Raw genomic sequence first — 24862 nt, 5'->3', positions numbered from 1 at the left:
TGAACCGCTGCAGTCCGCGTGGTGTAGGTACACCCACTGTGCTGTTCAGGAGGGAGTTCCACATCTTTGACCCAGCAACACTGAAGGAGTGGCGGATATATTTCCAAGTCAGGGTGGTGTGTGGCTTGAAGGAAAACTTCCTGGTTTTGATGTCCCTACACATTTCATAGATTATCATAGATTTTACAGTGCAGAAGGAGGCCATTCGGCCCATCGAGTCTGCACTGGCTCTTGGAAAGAGCACCCTACCCAAAGTCAACACCGCCACCCTATCCCCATAACCCAGTAACCCCACCCAACACTAAGGGCAATTTTGGACACTAAGGACAATTTATCATGGCCAATCCACCTAATCTGCACATCTTTGGACTGTGGGAGGAAACCGGAGCACCCGGAGGAAACCCACGCAGACACGGGGAGGATGTGCAGACTCTGCACAGACAGTGACCCAAACTGGAATCGAACCTGGGACCCTGGAGCTGTGAAGCAATTGTGCTATCCACAAGGCTACCGTGCTGCCCCCAGGCTACCGTGCTGCCCTTATTGGAGAAGGATTTGGTGCCCTTATCCTTCTAGATGGTGGCAGTCGGGGGTTTGAAAAGTTCTGCTCTTAACTACTATTCTCCTTTTCCTCCTTTCTAATCCAATTTGCCACGCAGTCTCTCTTTCCATTACCTGTAATTGCTGTAATGTGAATGTTTCTTTCAGTATCGCTGCATGTAAGCTGCATTAAAGAACCATTAGCCACCAATCTCAGGGGACAGTTATTTCTCTATATGCATCGACAGACCCAGGCAGATTCAGTTTGACATTGAATGACAGGGTGACTTGAGTTAACCTTTCTCCTTGACAGGTGTTACTGATCCTCCAGAAAAAGTGTACTTGTCAGTAACTGGCAGTACATCCCTTCGAGTCACATTCCAGGAACCAACAAGGAACAGCTCCTTGATAATCACCCGATATAAAGGTAATCTTCGATAAATGCTTTCAATGTGACTGCTATAACTTGCCCGTTGTAGAGCTGCCAACTGTTTCATTGGCAAGCAGGCTTTGTGGAATTGTTTTTCTTTAATATCTCTAATGCTGGTTGAGGCCTTTTCACAGTAACTTCATTGAAGCCTACTTGTGACAATAAGCGATTATTATTATTAAGGCCATGAGTAACAGAATAATACAGAGCAAGAGAGTAAAAGATCAATCCATACTCCAGACGTAGTTAGTTGATCTCAGCTGGGGAGGGTCAGTCATACAAAGACAAAGAAATGTACAGCACAGGAACAGGCCCTTCGGCCCTCCAAGCCCGTGCCGACCAAATGTCAGTCAGTCAAACCAACTAAAGCTGCGGCTCCTAATCACCACCAAGTATAAGTGACACTGAGTGAGCACAAGATTGTGTTCAGTTGTGGTCCCTGTCCCAGTGGTCGCACAACCTGCTCAGACTCACTGACTGACATAGTAAACAAATGGCGACATGGGCAAGGGATTGCAGGCCAACTGCTGTGTGTATAACTGAGCAAAGGATTTCACCATCTTCGAAAGAGATAGGGAGCAGCACCAGGCATGTGGAAAAAATAGTTGAAGCTACAACACAGGACTACATGTGTGCCAAATAACATAAGCAGCAAGTGATAAATAGAGCTAAGCAATTCTACAGCAATGGATCAAATCTAAGCTCTGCAGTCCTGCCATATCCAGTCGTGAATATTAAACAACTCACTGGAGGAGGAGACTCCACAAAAATCTCCCATCCACAATGATGGGGGAGCCCAGCACATCTATGCAAATGACAAGGCTGAGGCATTCGCAACAATCTTCAGCCAGAAGTGCCGAGTGGATGATCCATCTCAGTCTCCTCCGGAGGTCCCCAGCATCACAGATGCCAGTCTTCAGCCAATTCAATTCACTCGACATGATATCAGAAACGGCTGAAGGCACTGATACTGCAAAGGCTATGGGCCCTGACAATATCCCGGCAATAGTACTGAAGACTTGTGCTCCAGAGCTCCTAGCCAAGCTGTTCCAGTACAGCTACAACACTGGCATCTACCCGGCAATGTGGAGAATTGCCCAGGTGTGTCCTGTATGCAAAAAGCAGGACAAATCCTACGCAGCAATTACAGCTCTATCAGTCTCCTATCCATCATCAGCAAAGTGATGGAAGGAGTCATCAATAATGCTATCAAGCGGCACTTACTCAGCAATAACCTATTCACCGATGCTCAGTTTGGGTTCCGTCTGGATCACTCAGCTCCTGACCTCAGACATTGAAGCAGTCCACATGAAAATGCAACAAGACCTAGACAATATCCAGGCTTGGGCTGATAGTGGCAAATAACATTCATGCCACACAAGTGCCAGGCAATGACTAACTCCAATAAGAGAGAGTCAGACCATCGCCCCTTGATATTCAATGGCATCACCATCATTGAATCCCCCACTATCAACATCCTGGGAGTTACCATTGACCAGAAACTGAACTCGACCTTGATTCTCTCTCCCTCGTCACCCTGCTGAGGTTCCCCCAACCATTCCAGTTTGAAGGATGGTAGAAATATTGAATTCCCTCCCACAAACAACTGTTAAAGCTGGGGGTTAACAGGAAGTTTCCAAAATAAAACTGATAGCTTTTGTTTAGTAAGTGTTTTGAGGATTATGAAATGAAGGTGAATGCATGGAGTTAAAATACAGACCAGTCATGATCACATTAAATGGCAGGGCAGACATTTCGGGTGGCACAATAGCACAGTGGTTAGCACTGTTGCTTCACAGCTCCAGGGTCCCAGGTTCAATTCCCGGCTTGGGTCACTGTCTGTGCAGAGTCTGCTCGTTCTCCTCGTGTCCATGTGGGTTTTCTCCGGGTGCTCCGGTTTCCTCCCATAGTCCAAAGATGTGCGGGTTAGATGGATTGGCCATGCTGAATTGCCCTTAGTGTCCACAAAGGTTACGTGGTGTTACTGGATTACGGGGATAGGGTGGAGGCGGGGGTTTAAGTGGGGTGCTCTTTCCAAGGACAGTGCAGACTCTACGGGTCGATTGGCCTCCTTCTGCACTGTACGTTCTATGAAACATGAGGCAGAATAGTTTATTTCTGTTCCTGCGCTCCAATCTTCCTAATCCTGAACCAAACATACAATCTCTACAGTGCAGGAAGTGACCATTCGGCGCATCAAGTCTGCACCAACCCTCTGAAAGAGCACCCTACCTAGGCCCACTCCACCGCCCTATCCTCGTAACCCCATAACCCCACCTAACCTGCACACCTTTGGACTGTGGGAGGAAACCGGGGGACCTGGACGAAAACCACGTAGACACGGGGCGAAGGTGCAGACTCCGCACAGACAGACACCCGAGGTCGGAATTGAAACCGGGTCCCAGGTATTGTGAAGCAGCAGTGCGAAACACCATACCACCGTGCCGCACATGTTTTCAAATTTTCACAAAATCTCTACATATTGCCTGTTATAGTTAATTCCTCCACCCCCTCTTCACAAAGAAAATCTAAATCTGGAGGGAGCTGAAACGAGGTGTCATCCTTTTGTCGAGACTATTATTCGCTCACTACTGACAATCTCTGGTCCTGAGCTAGAATTCCACACGCAACTCAGTTCCCAGTAAATGCTGCAGAGAACTGAATTCCTTTCAAGCTGCATTTGGTGTCCATATGGTGTAGGTACACCCACAGTGCTGTTAGGGAGGGAGTTCCAGGATTTGGACCCAGTGACAGTGAAGGAACGGACGATATATTTCCAAGTCAGGTTGGTGCGTGACTTGGAGGGGAACCGCCAGGTGGTGGTATTCCCAGGTATCTGCTGCCCTTGGCCTTCTAGATGGTAATGGGTTTGGAAGGTGCTGCCCAAGGAGCCTTGGTGAATTTCTGCCATGCATCTTGTTGTTGGAGGGAAGAAAAACCTCAGTCTGTTCTCGACCACGTGGTGTTGGTAAAACTTTGTTTAATTCGGAAAAAACTGTGTACACACAGGAGAGATAGATTCTGCGACTATCCTGTAGCTCGTAAAATCCAGCTCTGCCTGTCCTCAGAATTACATGCATTTTATTTAAAAATTTTCGAGTCGCAAGCAGGCATTGACGTCACTGAATCATTCGGAATAATACAAGGTGATCAGTATGCATATTTTCTGGTCCCTGTAATGGGAAAATGATTAAAGAATACAATGTTTCCTTAATTGGTTTGTGCTTAACATATTTAACTTCTAGAAGAGGTGCGAATGTGTTGGACAATGGGTCCCTTAGACTTACGTGGTGTTTCCCTTTTCATATTCAAATGCTCTGTGAGATGATTAAATCATTTCCAATGTGGGTGACTTTAACCCCTTGCTTGCTGGTTTTCCCTTGGTATATGTCTAATCCCTTGCCTGCTGGTTTGCCCTTGACCTGTGCTATTACAATACTTTGAGACATCTTTGTTATACCAATCCTGACACATATAGCAATTTCTTCCGCTAACATTGTGATGGCACACATGGCTGCTACTCTGTGTCGGTGGTGGATAGTCATTCGGCTGCTTTGTCCTGGATAGTGTCGAGCGTCTTGAGTGGTGTTGGAGTTGCACTCATCCAGGCAAGTGGGGAGTATTCCATCACATTCCAGATTTGTGCCTTCTATAAGACCATGAGACAGGAGCCGAATTCGGCCACTCGGCCATCGAGTCTGCTCCGCCATTCAATCATGGCTGATACTTTTCTCATCCCCATTCTCCTGCCTTCTCCCCATAACGGAGATCCGATGTAGGAAGTCGGGGGGAAGTAAAACGGGGCCAGAAACAAAAAGCAGTAAGGGGGTAAGTGTAAGGCAGAAAAGCCATAGTCAAAAATGAAAAAGGGCCACAGTACAGGGTACAGTGACTGAGGAGAGTGTGAAAAGGGAGGTGGCCAATGCAGGATTGAGGGTGTTGTACCTAAATGCGCGCAGTATACGGAAAAAGATAAATGGGCTTGTTGCGCACATTGAAATTGGCCGGTACGATGTTGTGGGCATCACAGGGATGTGGCTGCAAGGGGATCAGGGCTGGGATCTAATCTAAATATCCAAGGATATATGTCCTATCGAAAGGACAGGCAGATGGGCAAAGGGGGCGGGGTTGCATTGTTAGTAAGGACTGAAGTTAAATCGATAGCAAGGAACGATATAGGATCAGAAGGCATAGAATCTCTGTGGGTAGAGTTCAGGAATCGCAAAGGTAAAAAGACCCTGATGGGAGTTATGTACAGGCCCCCGAGCAGTAGTCAGGATGTGGAGCAGAAAATAAATGAGGAGAAAAGGCATGTAAAAAAGGCAATATTACAATAATCATGGGGGACTTCAGTATGCAGGTGGACTGGGAAAATCAGGTTGGTAATGGATCCCAAGAATGGAATTTGTGGAATGTCTAAGAGATAGTTTTTTGGAGCAGCTTGTGACAGAGCCTACTAGGGAACAGGCAATTCTGGATTTGGTGATGTGTAATGAGGCAGACTTGATTAGGGAATTTAAGGTGAAGGAACCCTTAGGGAGCAGTGACCACAATATGATAGAATTTACCCTGCAGTTTGAGAGGGAGAAGCTGCAACCAGATAAGAACATAAGAACATAAGAACTAGGAGCAGGAGTAGGCCATCTGGCCCCTCGAGCCTGCTCCACCATTCAATGAGATCATGGCTGATCTTTGTGGACTCAGCTCCACTTTCCAGCCCGAACACCAATAACCTTTAATCCCTTTATTCTTCAAAAATCTATCTATCTTTATCTTAAAAACATTTAATGAAGGAGCCTCAACTGCTTCACTGGGCAAAGCATTCCATAGATTCACAATCCTTTGGGTGAAGAAGTTCCTCCTAAACTCAGTCCTAAATCTACTTCCCCTTATTTTGAGGCGATGCCCCCTAGTTCTGCTTTCACCCGCCAGTGGAAACAACCTGCCCGCATCTATCCTATCTATTCCCTTCATAATTTTATATGTTTCTATAAGATCCCCCCTCATCATTCCAAATTCCAACGAGTACAGTCCCAGTCTACTCAACGTCTCCTCGTAATCCAACCCCTTCAGCTCTGGGATTAACCTAGTGAATCTCCTCTGCACACCCTCCAATGCCAGTATGTCCTTTCTCAAGTAAGGAGACCAAAATTGAACACAATACTCCAGGTGTGGCCTCACTGACACCTTATACAATTGCAGCATAACTGCCCTAGTCTTAAACTCCATCCCTCTAGCAATGAAGGACAAAATGCCATTTGCCTTCTTAATCACCTGTTGCACCTGTAAACCAATTTTTTGCGACTCATGCACTAGCACACCCAGGTCTCTCGGCACAGCAGCATGTTTTAATATTTTAACATTTAAATAATAATCCCTTTTGCTGTTATTCCTATCAAAATGGATTACCTCACATTTGTCAACATTGTATTCCATGTAACGGTATTACAATTATATAAGGGTAACTACAAAGACATGAGGGAGGTGCTAGCCAGAGTTGATTGGAGAAGGAGCCTAGCAGGGAAGACTGTGGAACAGCAATGGCAGGGGTTTTTGGGGGTTATTAAGGAGGCACAACAGAAATTCATCCCAAGGAGGAGGAAACATGCTAAGGGGAGGACAAGGCATCCATGGCTGACGAGGGATGTCAAGGACAGTATAAAGGCTAAAGGAAAAGCATACAAAGTGGCGAGCATTAGTGAGAAACCAGGGGATTGGGAAGCCTTTAAAAGCAAGCAGAGGACAACTAAAAAAGCAATAAGGGGGGAGAAGATGAAGTACGAATACAAGCTAGCTAGTAATATAAAGGAAGATAGGAAGAGATTTTTTCAATATATAAAAGGTAAGAGAGAGGCAAAAATTTACATTGGACCACTAGAAAATGTGTCTGGAGAAGTGATAATAAGAAACAAAGAAATGGCAGACAAACTGAATAGTTACTTTGCATAGTTACGGTGGAAGACACCAGTGGGATGCCCAAACTCCAGGAGAACCAGGGGGCAGAGGGGAGTGCAGTGACCATTATTGAGGAGAAGGTTCTGGGGAAACTGAAACTTCTGGCAGAAGGCAAAGAGTGGGGATAAAGGGGTCTTTTCCAGTCAGCCAATCCTCTATCCATGCCAGGATCTTACCCTTAACACCATGGGCTCTTAACTTATTTAACAGTCTCCTATGCGGTACCTTGTCAAAGGCCTTCTGGAAATCTAAATAAATCATGTCCACTGGCTCTCCTTTGTCCAACTTCCTTGTTACTTCCTCAAAGAACTCTAACTACATAGTGGACAGGCTTCGGGGAGTCGGGCGGTGAGTTACTCACCGCAGGGTTCCTACCCTCCGACCTGATCTTGTTCCTACAGTATTTATATGGCTATTCCATTTTGTTTTGGGTCAATGGTAACCCCCAGGATATTTATGGTGGGGGAATTCAATGATGGTAATGCCATTGATTGGTAATGCTTTGTGGTCTTTGTGAACACTACAACATTCAGCCTGAGAACAAGAGTCACAAAGATCACCACAGGTTGAGAAGCTGAACATCTCTTTGTGGTGCTTGAGCAGCTGATGGTATCTACCCCTGCCCCTGTGGGTATTTCTTGTCCCTGATTGGGGTCTCCCTTTGCCTTTACAAGGAGAATACCAGTTGAGTGTAATAAACAGATAGATTTAACCATCTGATTTTACCCAGCTGACCTCCAGACATTCCACAGTGAGAATGCTTCAGCGTCAGGGGTGACATCAATCTCTTCACTCTGACATTACTCCCTTTGCTTTAAGGGGAGCGGAGCATGGCACAGCAGAAAAGTGGGGATAGGAGTGTCTGCATGTGTGAGCGTGTCTGTGCGAACATGTGTGCATGTGTGTGTGAGAACATATATGTCCAAGTATGCATGCGTATGTGTTCATGTTTGTGGATGTATGTGAGTGTGCATGTATGTGCATGATCATGTTTGTGTGCATGTAGTGTGTGCGTCTGAGCATATGTGAGGGTGTGACTATGATGTGTGTGCATGTATGTGTATGATGATAATTCCTCATCCTGTGCTCTGAGATGCTTTATACTTGGAATCAATATGTATGGTTCAGTTTAGAAAGCTTAAATGTAGGACACCCCACGAATGTGAGAAAGATGGAAGTTGACGAACGCTTCACTGGAAGGGGGTGGGGGTGGAGTGGTGGCAGCGAGAGGATTTCCAAGATTGACAATCTCAATGTGTCCATCTCTTTCAGTGGAGTGGAGTCACTCCGAAACCTTTGAATCCAGAGTTGGAGTTGCTATTGTCGAGGACTTGAAGAAGCTGCAGTACGCAATCGAAGGCCTCAAAACGGTTAGTGGCAGCACCGTACATTCCAGTCTTGTGTTTGAAACTGCAAATTCAGATTCCAACCCCTAACCACCTGAAGGTTCAACGTGACTATTCTTTGGTAACCATTCATGGGCACTTTCACCTCACAGAAAACTGGATCTGATTGGCTGACATTCATATTTGTAGCATGATAATGAAGAACTAGAGCTTCAAATCTCTTTGTCCTACAACCTTCCAATCTACAATGCATTTCTGTATATCTTTAAAAATCTACTCACAAATCAAATGTTGCATCACTTACAGCCCGCGGATACACTGGACCATGATATCTGCAGTGGTTAGCACTGCTGCCTCACAGCGCCAGGGACCCGGGTTCTGTTCCGGCTTCGGGTGTCTGTCTGTGTGGAGTTTGCACATCCTTCCCGTGTCTGCGTGGGTTTCCTCCGGGTGCTCCGGTTTCCTCCCACAGTCCAAAGATGTGCCGGTTAGGTGGATTGACAATGATCAATTCGCAGGGTTAGAGGATTGGAATGGGGGAGTGGGGTTAGGTAGAGTGCTCTTTCAGAGGGTCGGTGCAGACTCGATGGGCCGAATGACCTCCTTCTGCACTGTATGGATTCTATGAAAGTGTGAGAGTTGACGTGTGGCATTTTGAAGAAATGTGTACAGTATATAATTTTTGATATGTAAATGTATGCAAGTTCTCCAAATGGCTATTTTAGTTTTATCGAGTATAGGTCGAACAGGATGAACACTTTTATACAGAAGTTGTGAGAAAAGTAAACATCAGGCATGACCTAATGGAAACGTTTCTGTCATTTCAGGCGTCTTTTGCTGGGAGTTTCTCCCTGGCTCCGTTGGTGAGTCCCCCACCCCCTATCTACCACCACTTCGTCAATGCAATAGGTCCTGGGGAGTTTCTCTCTGGGTTAGCCCATACATAGAATTCTTTCCATCACTGGAGAGCTGAACTCGCTGACCAAAGTGGCTCCTCAGAGACTGGGCCACCATTTTGAAAGGGTTCTCCGATTTCTAAGTGAGCTTGAGGAGCCCCCAAACCCCCCCCCCCCACCCCCACCCAGGGGCAATGTCACCCCCCCCCCCACATACATGGGCATTCCCGCCCCCCCCCCCCCCCAGGTGAGGACACCCTGCTAAGTATCACAAGCCCCCCCCCCACTTTTCAGGCCTTCCCATGCCCCCTTTTGCAACCCCCACCATTCAGGACCCCCACGTTTCACCCCTCCCACCCTTCCAGAGGCCCCTTCACACCCCCCACAACCTGTCATGCCCCCCTCCCTCCTTTCATGGGCATGATTCCCCCTCAGGCCCCGGTTCTTGGCACTGGCACCCGGACACCATGGCACTGTCACCCTGGCACCTTGGCATTGCCTCTTTGGACTGAGAGTTTTCAAACTCCACTCACAAAAACACGCTTTCAGATCTTCTGTTTTAATTATGCTTTCCCTTTGCAGTTTGCATTCGAAATTCAGACCTGCTTTTCCAAATGATACTTTTAAACAAAGCTTCCATGCCAGTTTTAACAGCGAATCGAGTCCAGGATTTTGCACCACGATTCTTCTTGTCCTAACTGCTTTTACACAAACTCCGAGATCCAGCCAGCGATTTCCATAGTTATTTCAACTCGTGGTCTACATATCTTTCGCGTGTTTCACCCTTCTTCTCAGCTAGGTTTATCTTTACTGAACAGTGCTCTTGTTCTAGTACCTTTATCCTCAGACTTCTTGGAAACTTCTCTTCATTTCTCTGGTTTCCTTTACTAACTGCTCTTTTGATCTCTGCACTAGTTTTCTTAACCATTACTCCATGCTTTTCTTCTAGCACTGCTGAAAGAGATGTTTCCTCTCTAGCCTTCAAAACCTGCTCCTAGCAGAGCTGTGAGAACTGCCTTCTCTCTCACTAGCTATCTCTTAATAGATTTATTTTTAATTCATTTATGGGTTTCACAGGTGGTGCCAGCATTTATTGCCCCTCCCTAATTACCCTTGAGGAGACAGTTAAGAGTCAACCACAATTCTGTGGGTCTGGTGTCACATGTAGGCCAGACCAGATAAGGACAGCAGATTTCCTTCCCTAAAGGACATTTTCAACACAATCAACATCATTAGACTTTTAATTCCAGATTTTTATTGAATTCAAATTTCACCATCTGCAGTGGCGGGATTTGGATCTGGGTCCCCAGAGCATTACTCTGAGTCTCTGGTTTACTAGTCCATGACAATACGCGATGCCACCGCCTCCCCAGGGGCTAATTTCAAACTTAAAAGCTTTTCTACCTTACAAAGCCCCAGTGGCTAAGCAGCTCCCACACACTTATGCCTTTTATTTTTTCTTCACACCATAGCCCTCTCTAAGCACAATAGAAACACAGTTGGAACTTAACCAACCTCCACACATACAAACAACTTTGTCCAGCATGAATCCAACCCTTCCAGGCACAGAAACATTCAGATAAGCTCACTTAAAACTATACCTTATTTCTACTGTTTACCAGTGGTGCAGTGGTTAGCCCTAGCAAAATTGAAGTTAATCGGAATCAGGAGGAAAACTCTCAATCAGCTAAGTTCTTACCTAGCAGAAATAATTTGGTTCTATTTCTTGGAGGTTAATCAGGACTACCCCGACTTCCGGTGGCGGCTATGAATGAGTAGGTCGCACATTTGGTGGCTCCCGCTCGGGTCGGTCCTTTGGACCTTTTCCCCCAATTTTTTGTCAGACTTGATTCGGTAAATTGATGGTGGACGCAATTGTGAAGTGGATTCCTACAACAGTGCATGGAGAGGTGGACCAGAAGTGCTTGCAAAGGAAGAAATAGGCGAACAGAGAAGGCTTGGGCTGAAGCTGCAGCGGGGCACAGCATGGCGGACGACCGGGGTCCTGGCTTGACGACCCAGCGGTCGATAGAGCAGCTGATGCAGTTCATACAGGGGGGCTTCGCCAAGCAGAAACTGGAATGCTTGGACCCGATTAAGGAATCGATTGTGCGGCTGAAACTTAGGCTGGATGCTCAAGACCGGGCGATCCAGAAAGTGGAGAAGGCGCTGACTGAGCAGGAGGAACATCAAACAGCAGTAGAGTTGGAGGTGGGAATGCTGAGAGATCAGCAGAAAAGGCTCCTGTTGAAGGTGGAAGACCTAGAGAATAGGTCCCGCCGGCAGAACTTGAGAATTGTTGGTCTCCCGGACGGGTACAAAGGAACGGACGCAGAGGCCTACATAGCGGGAATGTTCGAGAAGTTAATGGGGGATGGGACGTTCTCCCGACCCTTGGAGGTGGACAGGGCTCACAGAGCGCTTGCGAGGAAGCCGCATGTGGGGGACCTCCCGAGGGCAAAGGTGGTTAGATTCCATAGGCACCTGGACAAGGAGCGTATTTTAAGGTTGGCCAGGCAGACACGGAGCTGTAAATGGGAGAACAGCATCCTGCGTATCTACCAGGATCTGAGTGCGGATGTGGCCAGGAGAAGAGCAGGGTTCAACCAGATAAAGTCGACCCTTTTCAAGAAAAAGGTTAAGTTTGGACTGCTGTATCTGGCCCGTCTTTGGGTCACGTATGAGGACCAACATTTTTATTTTGAGTCGCTCGAGGAAGCGATTGGACTTCGCCAGAAGGCAAGGACTGGGGCGGACTGAGAGCTTTGAACTTTGCTGCAGCGCTCATGTTAAAAGAAAAAAGTTTCTTGTTTTTCGGACGTTATTTGTAATGCCTTCTGTATTGATTTGGGGCCTGTTACAGAGCTGTGTGAGTTAAAGTTTGCATTTGCACTGATGGGGAATGGAGGTGTGAATGTTTGATGTTGAATCTTCTGCTCGATTTTTTTTGTGTGTTTCTTTCGGGCAATTGTGTTGGGACTGTTTTTCTTTTGCATATGTGTGTCTGAGCAGGGGGGGGGAGGGAACAATAGGTGGGAAAATGTCTGGCACCATGGGCGGGGGTCACCCAGCTAGCTGGGCGGGCTAGCTCACAGAAGCGCAGTGGTGGGTGGCCAGATGTTATGCTTGCTGAAGGGGTTGGTTTACATAGCGCTGTTACTAGGGGGGGAGGGGGGAAATGTTCTGCAGATGGGGGAGGGACTTTTGCTGTGGGACAAAAGGGAGGTCGGGGGTGGAGGCTGCCTGGGGGCGGGCCGGCGGATGCGTGGGGCACGGGCTGGAGACTGGCCCAAGAAAGGTTCTGGCTGATCGGCGGAGGTATCGCCCCCCAACCAGGCTGATCACATGGAACGTAAGAGGGCTAAATGGGTGGGTTAAGAGGGCACGCGTGTTCACTCATTTGAGGGGACTGAAGGTGGACGTGGTGATGTAGGAGACGCACCTTAGAGTAACTGCTCAGATTAGATTAAGGAAGCGATGGGTCGGACAGGTTTTCACTCGGGGATGGACTCTAAGACTAGAGGGGTCGCGATCCTGATCAACAAGCGAGTGTCATTCGAAGCGGGAAGAATAGTTGCGGATGTGGGAGGTCGGTACATTATGGTCAGCAGGAAGCTGGAGGAGCTGCCGGTGGTACTCGCGAATGTGTACGCACCAAATTGGGATGATGTGGAGTTCATAAAGAGGATTTTGGGGAAGATCTGGATTCGTACAAGTTGGTCATGGGGGGGGGGGGGGGGACTTTAACGCAGTCATTGACCCAGGGCTAGACCGATCGAGCTCAAGGACAGGCAGGGTGCTAGCAATGGAAAAGGAACTAAAGGGGTTTATGGAGCAAATGGGGGGGTGGATCCATGGAGATTTGGGCGGCCAAGAGTGAAGGAGTTCTCCTTCTACTCACATGTGCAAAAAGTGTATTCCCGGATTGACTTTTTTATTCTGAACAGGGCTCTACTGATGGGGGTGGTGGACATTGGGTATTCGGCGATCACAATCTCAAATCATGCCCCGCACTGGGTTGACCTACAGTTGAGCAAGGAGGATGACCAATGCCTGCACTGGAGACTGGACACGGGACTTTTAGCGGATGAGGAGGTGTGTGGGCAGCTGAGGAAATGTATTCAGAACTACCTGGAAGTTAACCGCATGGGTGAAGTTTAGGCGGCAGTGGTCTGGGAGGCATTGAAAGCAGTGGTTAGCGGGGAGCTGATCTCGATACGGGCCCACAGGGAGAAGGCAGACAGAGCGGAGACAGACCGACTGATAAAGGACTGCAGGTCGACAGGAGGTATGCGGAGACCCCAGATGTAGGGCTTCTAAGGGAGCGACGGAGACTACAGGCGGAGTTTGGCTTGTTAACTACAGGGAAGGCGGTGGCGCAGCTGAGGAAGGCAAGGGGGCGATTTATGAATACGGAGAGAAGGCCAGCAGAATGCTTGTGCGGCAGCTTAGAAAGAGGGAGGCGGCCAGGGAGATAGGGAAAGTAAGGGACGGGGACGGGAACCTGGTCGGAGATTCAGCAGGGGTTAATAAGGCGTTTAAGGAGTTTCACAGCAGGTTGTATGAGTAGGAACCCCCAGCTGGGCCGGAGGGGATGAGGCAATTTTTAGGGGGGCTGAAGTTCCCGAAGGTGGACGAGGGGTTGGTAGAAGGGCTGGTGGCCCCGATCGGGCTGGAAGGGAGAGTGGAGGGTCTGAAGGCCATGCAGGCGGGTAAATCCCCGGGGCCGGACGGGTACCCAGTGGAGTTTTATAAAATGTTCTCTGGAATATTGGGGTTGCTGTTGATGAGGACATTCAATGAGGCAAGGGAGCATGGGGTGCTTGCCCCAACGATGTCACAGGCCATGATCTCATTGATCCTGAAGCGGGACAAGGACCTGGAGCGATGTGGGTCCTACAGACCGATCTCCCTACTAAACGTAGACGGCAAACTGTTGGCCAAAATCTTGTCCTCGAGGATCGAAGACTGCGTTCCGGACGTGATAGGGGAGGACCAGACGGGATTCGTTAAGGGTAGGCAGTTGGCGGCCAACGTAAGAAGGTTGCTGAATGTGATCATGATGCCCCCAGAGGGTAGGGACGTGGAGGTAGTGGTCGCAATGGACGCAGAGAAGGCATTTGATCGGGTGGAATGGGAATACCTGTGAGAGGTTTTGGGGCGGTTTGGATTTGGGCGGGGCTTCATTGACTGGGTTAGACGGCTGCATCAGGCCCCGTGGCAAGCATACGGACGAACAGGTCAACATCGGACTATTTCAGGCTGCACCAGGGGACGAGACAGGGATGCCCCCTCTTTCCACTGCTGTTTGCACTGGCCATAGAGCTGCTGGCAATTGCGTTGAGAGCTTCAAGGGGCTGGAAGGGGTTGGTCCGGGGTGGAGTGGAACATAGGGTCTCGCTATACGCAGACGACCTGCTCCTATATGTTTCAGACCCACTAGAAGGGATGGAAGAAATTATGAGGATTCTGGGGGAATTTGGCCGGTTTTCGGGTTATAAATTGAACATGGGGGAAAATGAGATGTTCGCGATCCAGGCAAGGGGGCAGGAGAGGCGATTGGGGGAGCTGCCGTTTCGGGTGGTAGGGGGAAGCTTTAGGTGCCTAGGCATCCAGGTGGCGCGGGAATGGGAATGGCTACACCAGTTAAATCTGGCCCGACTAGTAGACCAAATGAAGGATGATTTCCGAAGGTGGGACACGCTCCCGTTATCACTACCTAGGAGGGTGCAGACAGTGAAAATGACGGTCCTCCCGAGATTCTTGTTTGTGTTCCAGTGTCTCTCCATCTTTATTCCACAGTCCTTCTTTAAACGGGTCAATAAGGTGATCACTGGCTTTGTTTGGGCGGGTAAGACACCGCAAATTAAAAAGGGGATGCTGGAGCGGAGCCGGGGGGAGGGCGGGCTGGCGCTGCCGGACTTTAGTAATTATTATTGGGCGGCAAATATAGCCATGATTAGGAAGTGGGGTGGGGGGGGGGGGGTCGGTGTGGGAGCAAGTGGAGGTGGCATCATGCAAGGGCACTAGTTTGGGGGCATTGGTAACGGCGCCTCTGCCGTTCCCACCAGCACGGTACTCCACCAGCCCCGTGGTGGTGGCGGCCCTGAGAGTCTGGGGGCAATGGAGGAGGCATGTGGGAGCAGAGGGAGCATCGGTCTGGGCCCCAATCTGTGATAATCACCGGTTTGCCCCAGGGAGGCTGGATGGAAGGTTCCGGAGATGGCAGAGAGCAGGGATTGAGAGGATGGGAGATATGTTTATAGAAGGGAGCTTTCCCAGCTTGGGGGAACTGGAGGTGAAATTCAAACTGACGGGAGGATATTAATTTAGGTACCTACAGGCGTGGGACTTCCTACATAGGCAGGTCTCAACCTTCCCGCTCCTACCACCAAGGGGGATATGGGACAGGGTATCCTGTGGATGGGAGAAGGGAGGGTCTCTGACATTTACAAGGAACTCATGGGGTCAGAGGAAACGCAGACTGAGGAGCTGAAGCGCAAGTGGGAGGAGGAGCTGGGAGGTGAGATAGAGGATGGTCTATGGGCGGACGCATTGAGTAGTCAACATGTCCACAACATGCGCCAGGCTCAGCCTGATACAATTTAAGGTCGTTCACCGGGCTCACCCTACAGTGGCCCGGATGAGGCAGCACGGTAGCACAGTGATTAGCACAATTGCTTCACAGCTCCAGGGTCCCAGGTTCGATACCTGGCTTGGGTCACTGTCTGTGCGGAGTCTGCACGTTCTCCCCGTGTGTGCATGGGTTTCCTCCGGGTGCTCCGGTTTCCTCCCACAGTCCAAAGATGTGCAGGTTAGGTGGATTGGCCGTGATAAATTGTCCTTAGTGTCCAAAATTGCCCTTAGTGTTGGGTGGGGTAACTAGGTTATGGAGATAGGGTGGAGGTGTTGACCTTGGGTAGGGTGCTCTTTCCAAGAGCAGGTGCAGACTCGATGGGCCGAATGGCCTCCTTCTGCACTGTAAATTCTATGAAAATTCTATGAGCAGGTTCTTTGGGGTGAAAGACAGGAGTGCAAGGTGTGAGGGAGGCCAGCGAACCATATCCATATGTTCTGGACATGTCCAAAGCTTAGGGATTTCTGGCAGGGGTTTGCAGATGTCATGTCCACGGTGTTAAAAACAAGGGTGGCGCCGAGTCCGGAGGTGGTGATTTTCGGAGTGTCAGAAGACCCGGGAATCCAGGAAGAGAAAGAGGCAGACGTTCTGACCTTTGCTTCCCTGGTAGCCCCGGAGACGGATACTATTAGCATGGAGGGACTCAAAGCCCCCGAAGTCGGAGACCTGGCTATCGGACATGGCTAGCTTTCTCTGTTTGGAGAAAATCAAGTTCGTCTTGAGAGGGTCAATGTTAGGGTTTGCCCGGAGGTGGCAACCGTTCGTCGACTTCTTTGGGGAAAATTAACCGTCAGCAGAAGGGGCGTTGGGGTTTAGTTTAGAGTAGGATGTTAGTAAAGGTGGGACCTGTGAGGAAGGAAGAAGGCTTTTGCACTAGGTTTATATTTGCATGTATATTGTTTCTTCTGTTGTTATAAAACCATAACTACCTCAATAAAATCATATTTTTAAAAAATCAGGACAACCCCTCCTCGTTTTCCATCCTGGCTGACTTTTCCAAATGTTGTGTACTCTGCACCATTTATCTCCCAACCTTGATCATCTTCTAACCATGTCCCTGTAAAGGTGACTAAATCTAAACCTATTTATCTCTATTTGTGCCATTAATTCTTCTATCTTACTGCAGATGCTTTGCACATTCAGGTTAAGAACTTTCAGTTTTATTTTTTTACTATCAGGAGACATAGTTTTAAGGTAAGGCCCAGGAGGTTTAGAGGAGATGTGAGGAAAACCTTTTCACCCAGAGGGTGGTGGGAGTCTGGAACTCACTATCTGGAAGGTGGTGGAGGCAGAGACCCTCATAACATTTGAGAAACATTTAGATGTCCACTTGCGATGCCAAGGCAGACAAGGTTATGGGCAAGTGCTGGAAAATGGGATTAGAATAGTTAGGTGGTTCTTTTTGACTGGGGCAGGTGCGATGGGCCGAAGGGCCTTTTCTGTGCTGTAGATCTCTGTGACTCTATGATTCCCCGCATTGACCTTATTTGCTGATGCACTGTTAACTTTCCGTCCCTTCCTGATACACATTGCCTCTGATTACTCACATCACTGCACTGTTCTATTGCCTCAATTTTTCTCTTTAGGTATCGAAATCATCCTTCACCCTACCTGGACAACACAGAGACTTGAGCTGATAATTGGCAAATAACAATCGCAGGACAGTGAGGCAAAAAACCATCTCCAATAAGAGAGAATAATCATCTCCTTTTCACATTCAGGGACATTAGAATCGCTGAATCCCACACCATCAAATCCCAGGAGGGTTACCACTTACCAGAAACTGAACTGGACCAGCCATGTAAATACTGTAGCTACCAGAGCAAGTCAGAGGCTAGGACTTCTGCAGTGAGTAACTCATCTGACTCCCCAAAATCAGTTCACTATGTGCAAAACACAAGTCAGGAGTGCAACGGAACTTGGAAATATACCACCGTTCATTCACTGTCATTGTGTCAAAATCCTGGAACTCCCTCCCTGCCAACACTGTGGGTGTATCAACACCACATAAACTGCAGTGGTTCAAGAAGATGGCTCACCACCACCTTCCGAAGGCTAACTAGGAATAGGCAACAGTGCCTTGCCAACGATGCCCCATCCTAAGAATGAATAATAAAAATCATGGTCTAGGTTCATATTTTTATAGATTGTTTCATGGATGTCGTTGGCCAGGCTATGGCCCATCCCTAATTGCCCCCTTGAGAAGGCGGTGGCGAACCTTCTTCACAAACTGCTGCAGTCCGTACGGTGTAGGTGCACCCATACTGCTCGAAGGATGAATGAAGAGTGAACATTGAGTTAAGGTGCCAGATATCAAACCCTGAGCCTGAGTTAACAAAGCAAAACCAAATCATCTGTAGCACTGTAGTTTGTGTCACGCACTCAGACTGGTGTTGCTAATTTTCAGGCTACAGCATTTCTATGCGTCTCAGTGACATTGATCAAGTTCGCAAGCTTTACTGTTGTGGTTTATGATATCCCCGACACTGCTTTTCAAACACACACATGCATTTGTCACAGAGAGAGCTGTCAGTGCCTCGGAGTAATTGTAAGATCCTGGCTTTATCTGGAAGTCCAGATAATGTGACTCAAAGATTTCAGAGTCAGGAGATAAGGGGCGAGATTCTCCACTCCCGCGCCGGTTGGGAGAATCGCCTGGGCCGGCAAAATTTCCCGCGACGCCGGTCCAACGCCCTCCCGCGATTCTCCCAAGCGGCGGGAACGGCCCCGTCGAGTTCCGCGAGCCGCAGGCCGGAGAATCGCCGGAGACACCAAAAATGGCGATTCTCCGGCACCCCCGCTATTCTCAGGCCCGGATGGGCCGAGCGGCCAGCCCAAAACGGCGGGTTCCCCCCCCGGCGCCGTCCACACCTGGTCACTGCCGTCAGGAACAGCGTGGGAACGCTGGGGGGGGGGGGGGGCGGCCTGCGGGGGGGGGGGGGGGGGGCGGTGAGGGGGGATCCTGCACCAGGGGGGACCTCAAATGTGGGATGGCCCGCGATCGGTGCCCACCGATCGTCGGGCCGTCCTCTCTGAAGGAGGACCTCCTTCCTTCCGTGGCCCCGCAAGATCCGTCCGCCATCTTCTTGCGGGGCGGACTCAGAGAGAACGGCAACCACTCATGCGCGGGTGACGCCAGTTATGCGGCGCCGGCCACGTCATCTATGCGGCGCCGCCTTTACGCGGCGACAAGGCCTGGCGCGTGTAGATGACGCGGCCCCGATCCTAGCTCATTGTCGGGGCCTGAATCGGTCGGGATAGGGGCCGTTTCGCGCCGTCGTGAACCTCAACGGCGTTCACGACGGCGTGGTCACTTCGGCGCGGGAGTGGAGAATCCCACCCAAGATTTACAGCCTTGAGATAACCTCGTCCTGTGGGGTTTTGTTTTTTTGAGATGTAGTGTGATGTGGACAGTTTTGATGAGGGATTTCTAGTTAATGACACAGGAAGTGCAGGGTTAGGGGGCTACAATTGGTCTTTAGCGCCTATCAGTCCAAGTGGGGAAGATAGGACAGTGGGTGGAATTTAATTTAGGCCCTTGCAGTGGGAGAAATGGCAGCTGAACCCACTTCATCGCTGGAGAGGCTGTGCATCAGTCTCCTGGTGGCGGGGAAATCTCCGATTAAGTTGGGTGTGGGAATGGGCCCATGCGGCAATCTCATCTGCTTCTGGCAGGATTTCAATTAGACTCATCAATGGGGCAGCTGATGCCAATTAGCTTTGAGCTGACTGGAATTTAGTGGTGGCTCAGGGGTTAACTGGGAGTCACATGGCTTTCCCGTGCTTCCCAACCAGGGGGCTCCCTCATTGTCAGGCACTCCGCGCCCAATCAAGGAACCTGGGCATTGGAATGGAGGGGTACTGAAAGCCACTGCCCTTCAATGACCCCCCCCTCCCCACGACCTGTATCCTGCACTCACTCACCTGTGTCTTGAGATCCAGCAACGATCCCTGGTCAAGTCATGTACTTTGCTCACAACTTTTCCAATACCTCACTAAACTGCAGTGGGAATCTGGAACCCAGACAGATGACATTGTCCGTTCCTCCCCCAAGGATACGTGTGCCCAGCTGAAATCAATGAAGCAACACTGAACGAGAGTCGCATAACGTTTACCCTCTTCTCTCCTGTCCTCAGGGATCTCTGTACTACGTGCGTGTTTCAGCTTACAATGCGAAAGGCTGGGGACCACCAAAGGTATCAACACCTCCCTGTGCTACTCCATCCCGTAAGTGGTGTGATTATTGTCGATTAAGCTCTGCAAGAAAGGTTTGCATTTATATATCTCCTTTCAGGGTGCCCCAAAGCACTCGACCATCAATGAAGTGCAGTAGCTGTTGTAACATAGAGAATTCAGCCAATTATTGCACAGCAAAGTCCCACAAACAATGAGTCGATGATGGGATAATTTTTTTAATTTGTTGGTTCAAGGACCGGTGTTGGCCAGGACTTTTGAGTTGACTCCGCTGCCCTTTTTGAAACACTTTCAGGGAATCTTCTACTTCCACCTCAGAGGGTCTCAGTTTATTGTCTGAAAGCTGAGGCCTCCGACTGTGCAGCATCCCCTCAGTGCTACGCTGGGATTTTGTGACCTAGATTTTTGTGCCTGGTGTGGGACTTGAACCCACAACCCTCTGACTCAGAGGTGAGACTGAGATCTCCCGAGCCGCAGAACAGCACAATTCAGTCAGCATCCAGTAGTCTTTTGAATACAGAGGGTATTTTAGTGGTTGAAGTAATGGGGGTAGAAATTCATTCTAGTGGGCAACACAAAGCAGGAGGTATTGGTCCTGTCAATAGAACTCAGTACCGGGTGGGGTATTTGGGGGGGGGGTGGGGTTTCACGTTCAGTGGTAGACCACCTGCTTTACACCACCACCTGTGACAAATTTCTACCCCACTGTATCTTTATTGTGAAATTAATTTTTGCCTTTAATTCCCGATTCTGCTGATGATTCAGGTAAAGAACTTTACAACTTTCCCGTGGACAGGCTGTGGGTACCATTCCTGGCAGCTACCCATCTGCTCCCCGCTCGCCCATGGGCTAGTTGAGGGCCTTAAATGGCCAATTAAAGGCCTCACCCTACCACTGCTGTGATGGAACCGAAGTCGCAAGAGGCCCACACCAAATGTGCAGCCGTACAAACTCTCACTGCTCGAGCTGATGGCCGGCCAAGTGGAGATGGGACAGGGAACCACCTCTACGGGTCTCTTCTGCCAATCAGAGGCAACAATTCCCCCACCCTCCATATCTTCCCAACTTGGGTTCCCCAGCTTCCTCTGCCCTGTCCATCATGGCCCCCCCACCCCCTCATCTCCAGCCCCACTTGCCAGGGCCTTCCAGCCTAGCTCCAGAAAGGTCCTGGACTGACCTTAAATTCCAGCTCCCTCGCCGGCGCACCGGTTCTTAAGGACTCCCTGCAGATCCAGGAATGGCCAATGCTCCCGGCAGCTCTCGGAGGCAGGACCACCTCCCCAGATGAGAGTAGAAGACCCACTGCAAGTCCAGTGCCAAGCTGTACCTACAACAATGTGTCTATTCTAAAAACTGAGAATTCCCGGGAGAACTGTGGATGTTTAAATGTGGCCTCTGATCCTCATGCAGGTTGGAAAGAGTGCAGTCAAGTTAAGCTGAGGCAGAAGGACCAAAGCCAAGCAGTGCAGCAGCTTCTGGACCAGGTCAAGGCTCCACGGCATCGTAGTTTCTTCTTGGGTCAGTACAGCAAATCTAAACATCATTATTGGTCATGGCCTAACCTCCCCCCAGCCCAACGTCTCATCAGTTGAGTCAGGTGACCAGGCCTAGATATCAATTGGCTGATTGGATTGTCACATTGGTACACAATAAATAAAATCTTCGCACAACAGCAGGTCACCAGATGTGGCCAGTTGGACTTCACTGGACAGTTCATCCCTGCTGGAAACTATTCTCCGGGGAGTTTATTGGGTGACTCCACCGCCCCGTGTGGCTCTGACACTGCCTTGCACTGAGTAGCCTGTTGGGACATTTCAGAGGGTAGTTAAGAGTCAACCACATTGCTCGATCTGGATTCACATGTAAACCAGACCAGGTAAGGACAGCAGATTCCCTTCCCTAAAGGCCATTAATGATCTGGGTGGGTCTTTAAGACAATCCATGAGACTTGTCATGGTCACCATTACTGAGACTAGTTTTTATATTCCAGATTTATTGGTGAAGTATTTATTGGTAAGGGCCTATTGTTGAAGGATGGCACGAGGCCAGTGCTCCGGACGCACCCATGAAACTGTCCACCCATAGTAGAACCTGTCAAAGGCAGGACAGAAAACCAGCAATTTGGTTTTCTATCGCCTTTTGGTGGGAATTTCCAGTCCCGCCTGGCCAAAGCCTTACAAATGAGGATGGAAGAAAATTAGTTGGGGCTCTCCATTTAAAACAATGGGGGGGGGGGGAGGGGGAGGAATTTCCGCTCCTGTTTTTGTCGTGTGGATCGGTGACAGAGCCGTAAATCCTGTGAGAGACCCACATCGTGTTTCACACTGATGTAAAAGTGTGACGTGATTGTCCCTGTCCTCCGCCTCCACCAAAGACGTAACGGGAATCCTGACATTCAACGTCGGGAACCCCAATACAATACATTTGCCTGCGGTTGCCAGACCCCTACGTCAGGCCATTACATTATCCATTCACGTCGGCATGAGGGCACGGCGAAATGAGATACGACAGGTCTCCCAAAGCAGTACCCGGGCAGTGCCAGGGGTCAGCGCAGGGCGGGGGTTGGGGTGGAGCGGGGAGAGGGCATTCTGTCGGGACGGCCTTTAGAAATGGCATCCTGATCTTGTAAAAGAAAAGTTGCTGACGGGGTGGGCTCTGATTGCCAGCATGATGTCACGGGACACGTCTCGTCGAGGTTTCCTTTTCTAGCAGGATAATGATATGGCAGAGAAAGCCGGCATTGGGGCTGACAGCTTCAACGCCACTTTTCCCACTCACTGCATCACTCTGCAAACAAATGGAAAAATTCCACCCAATGATATTAAAACTGAGTAGTTATAACTGTCTTTACTCTAGAAAGGAGCACCCTGAAAGGTGTTGCTAACTTTTGGTTGGCTCTTAAATGTTGCCCATTGTATCTTTACTTAATTTGCTCTGTTTCTATAACCTTTGCTCTAGAGTCGCCGGGTGTCTTTATGATACCGCCACGAGGTTCAAGTTCAAGTACTGATCAATAGCTCAACACACCAATTAGTAAGATTCAAATCAAAACACATTTATTATACACAGTAAATCACTACTCATGCATAAACTCTACTTTCTAGACTATTCTCTATCACTAAAAGGCCTATACTTAGCTTCGGAATTGGCCCACCAGGTCAGGGGAACAAATGGCCTTTTGTCCGATCTGAGTCTGCAGGATTCAAAAGCTGGTATGGACTGGTAGCTAGGAGCGCCTATCTCGTAGCGAGCATCGACTGGAGACTTACTTGGTTGGTGCGGCAGCTTGGGCAGTTTACTCTCAAGGGTTGATTCGCTGCTGCGTGACCCTGCCAAGAAGACCGATTTGAACTTGGGGGCTTTACTTTATAGTCCCCAGGGGCTTCCCACCCTTCGGGGCGGACCCCGTACCTGCGTTCCGATCACTTGGATCGATTTCTCCAATACTGGAGTTCCCTGATCGCTGGGCGGTCCCTAAATGTCCGTTGGCCTTTCTTTATCTTGGCTCCTGCTGGCGCCGAGGAGTCTGGCTTGGCCTTATTCACCTTAAGTGTTTCAATTGTGCCCGGGGATCGCTCATTACTATGCAGATGGCTGCTGGTATCAGTGCTGTCTGGGCTTTTGCAAGTTCTAATACACAGGATTTCTGCACTTGCTAGTTTTTGCCAGTGTTGGCTGAATTTCCCTGTAGTCTTTGCGGTTCTCCATTTTAAGTCGGGAAGTGGCCAACCCAGGTGGCTACACTGTGATCCCTAACGCGAAGCGTGAAGGATCACAGAACTGCGTTGTCATCATTCCCTGACCCGGAGAGCACTCTTCCATGGCCTCTACACTGACCATAACTATGCAGTAAAAATTTCAACTAACTATTTCTAAGTGGCGCTATGTCAAAACAGGGACATGCGTTACAACATTAAAAAAACAGTACCTCTAACTGTCCTCAATAAACTACACTCACTAAAACATTCAGTCATATTAACTTCCTAAACAATACAAAATAATAGCAGCATTCACATTTTTCCTCTGGCTTGGCAGGCAAGCACAGGGGTGTACAATATTTCCATTTCTTTATTTACAAAAGATGCAACACAAATGGTCTTTTTTGTAGATCAGGGGCCTGGTGAAAACCGAAAATAGGGGATCTCATTCTGGATACCGGGGTGCGAGCGCGGTAGGCTCTCCTTCGCCATTTCCTCATGCGGATAGTCTGCGCGGTGCTGCAGAGTATCGCCAACACTAATAGGGATTCGACTACGTAGGAAAGGGAGTACCATGTTATGAGCTTATCACACCATGATGGTCTGGTGTTGCCTGTTACTGGGCTCTGGGTGCTATGGGGAAGTGAATCATTAACGGCCGGGGGGGGTTGGGGTCAGGGGGTTCGCGTTCGCGCGCAAGCGAATACAATTTTAATGGCGGTGATCAACACGGACAATGTCCTCATTGTTCTTCTTCTTTCTCTTCTCTTCCTTTCTTTCCTTGGGGCTTCTGGAGTTCGGTGGGATCAAGCATAGTTGCTGTTACTATCTTGGTTAATATCTCGTCTGTTAGTATGTCTGTCCTTTTGTGGCAATTCTCCCTTTACAATTTGTCACCATGTGTGACTCCCTCATTTTTTTTAAAACCGAATATTCAGGACAAGACACACTTAACAAATACTGAAACAGTGCGAGTCGTCTCGCAGGCTGTGCGATTTACCATCCAAATGTTTGAGGATGTAAATAGCAGAGGGATAGCAACCTAAGGGTTGACCGAAAATAAAACAAAACTTTTTGAACCAAGAGTACCGAAATGAGGTGCGTATGGGCCGCGACGGGTAAGAGTTGGATGGAATCCCCGGGTAGGACGGTGATCAATGCCGTAT

At 49.1% G+C, this 24862-nt stretch overlaps 1 protein-coding gene across 5 annotated transcripts in view; it reads left to right on the top strand.

Moving 5' to 3' along the window:
- The window catches only part of LOC140403839 (ankyrin repeat and fibronectin type-III domain-containing protein 1-like), a 453883-nt gene that overhangs the window by 259458 nt on the left and 169563 nt on the right, over positions 1-24862 (top strand). For 4 of the 5 annotated variants that reach the window (XM_072492021.1, XM_072492017.1, XM_072492019.1 and 1 more), the window contains 4 exons: positions 854-967; positions 8198-8295; positions 19941-20031; positions 21409-21516. In XM_072492021.1, the coding sequence (XP_072348122.1) occupies positions 854-967; positions 8198-8295; positions 19941-20031; positions 21409-21516 (411 nt within the window). The remainder of the gene's footprint in view (positions 1-853; positions 968-8197; positions 8296-19940; positions 20032-21408; positions 21517-24862) is intronic. The other variant, XM_072492020.1, reaches the window with a different exon arrangement.

The sequence above is a fragment of the Scyliorhinus torazame genome, chromosome 29, assembly GCF_047496885.1.
Source record: "Scyliorhinus torazame isolate Kashiwa2021f chromosome 29, sScyTor2.1, whole genome shotgun sequence".
Taxonomy (NCBI): domain Eukaryota; kingdom Metazoa; phylum Chordata; class Chondrichthyes; order Carcharhiniformes; family Scyliorhinidae; genus Scyliorhinus; species Scyliorhinus torazame.
This window is presented reverse-complemented; position numbering and strand designations above follow the sequence as displayed.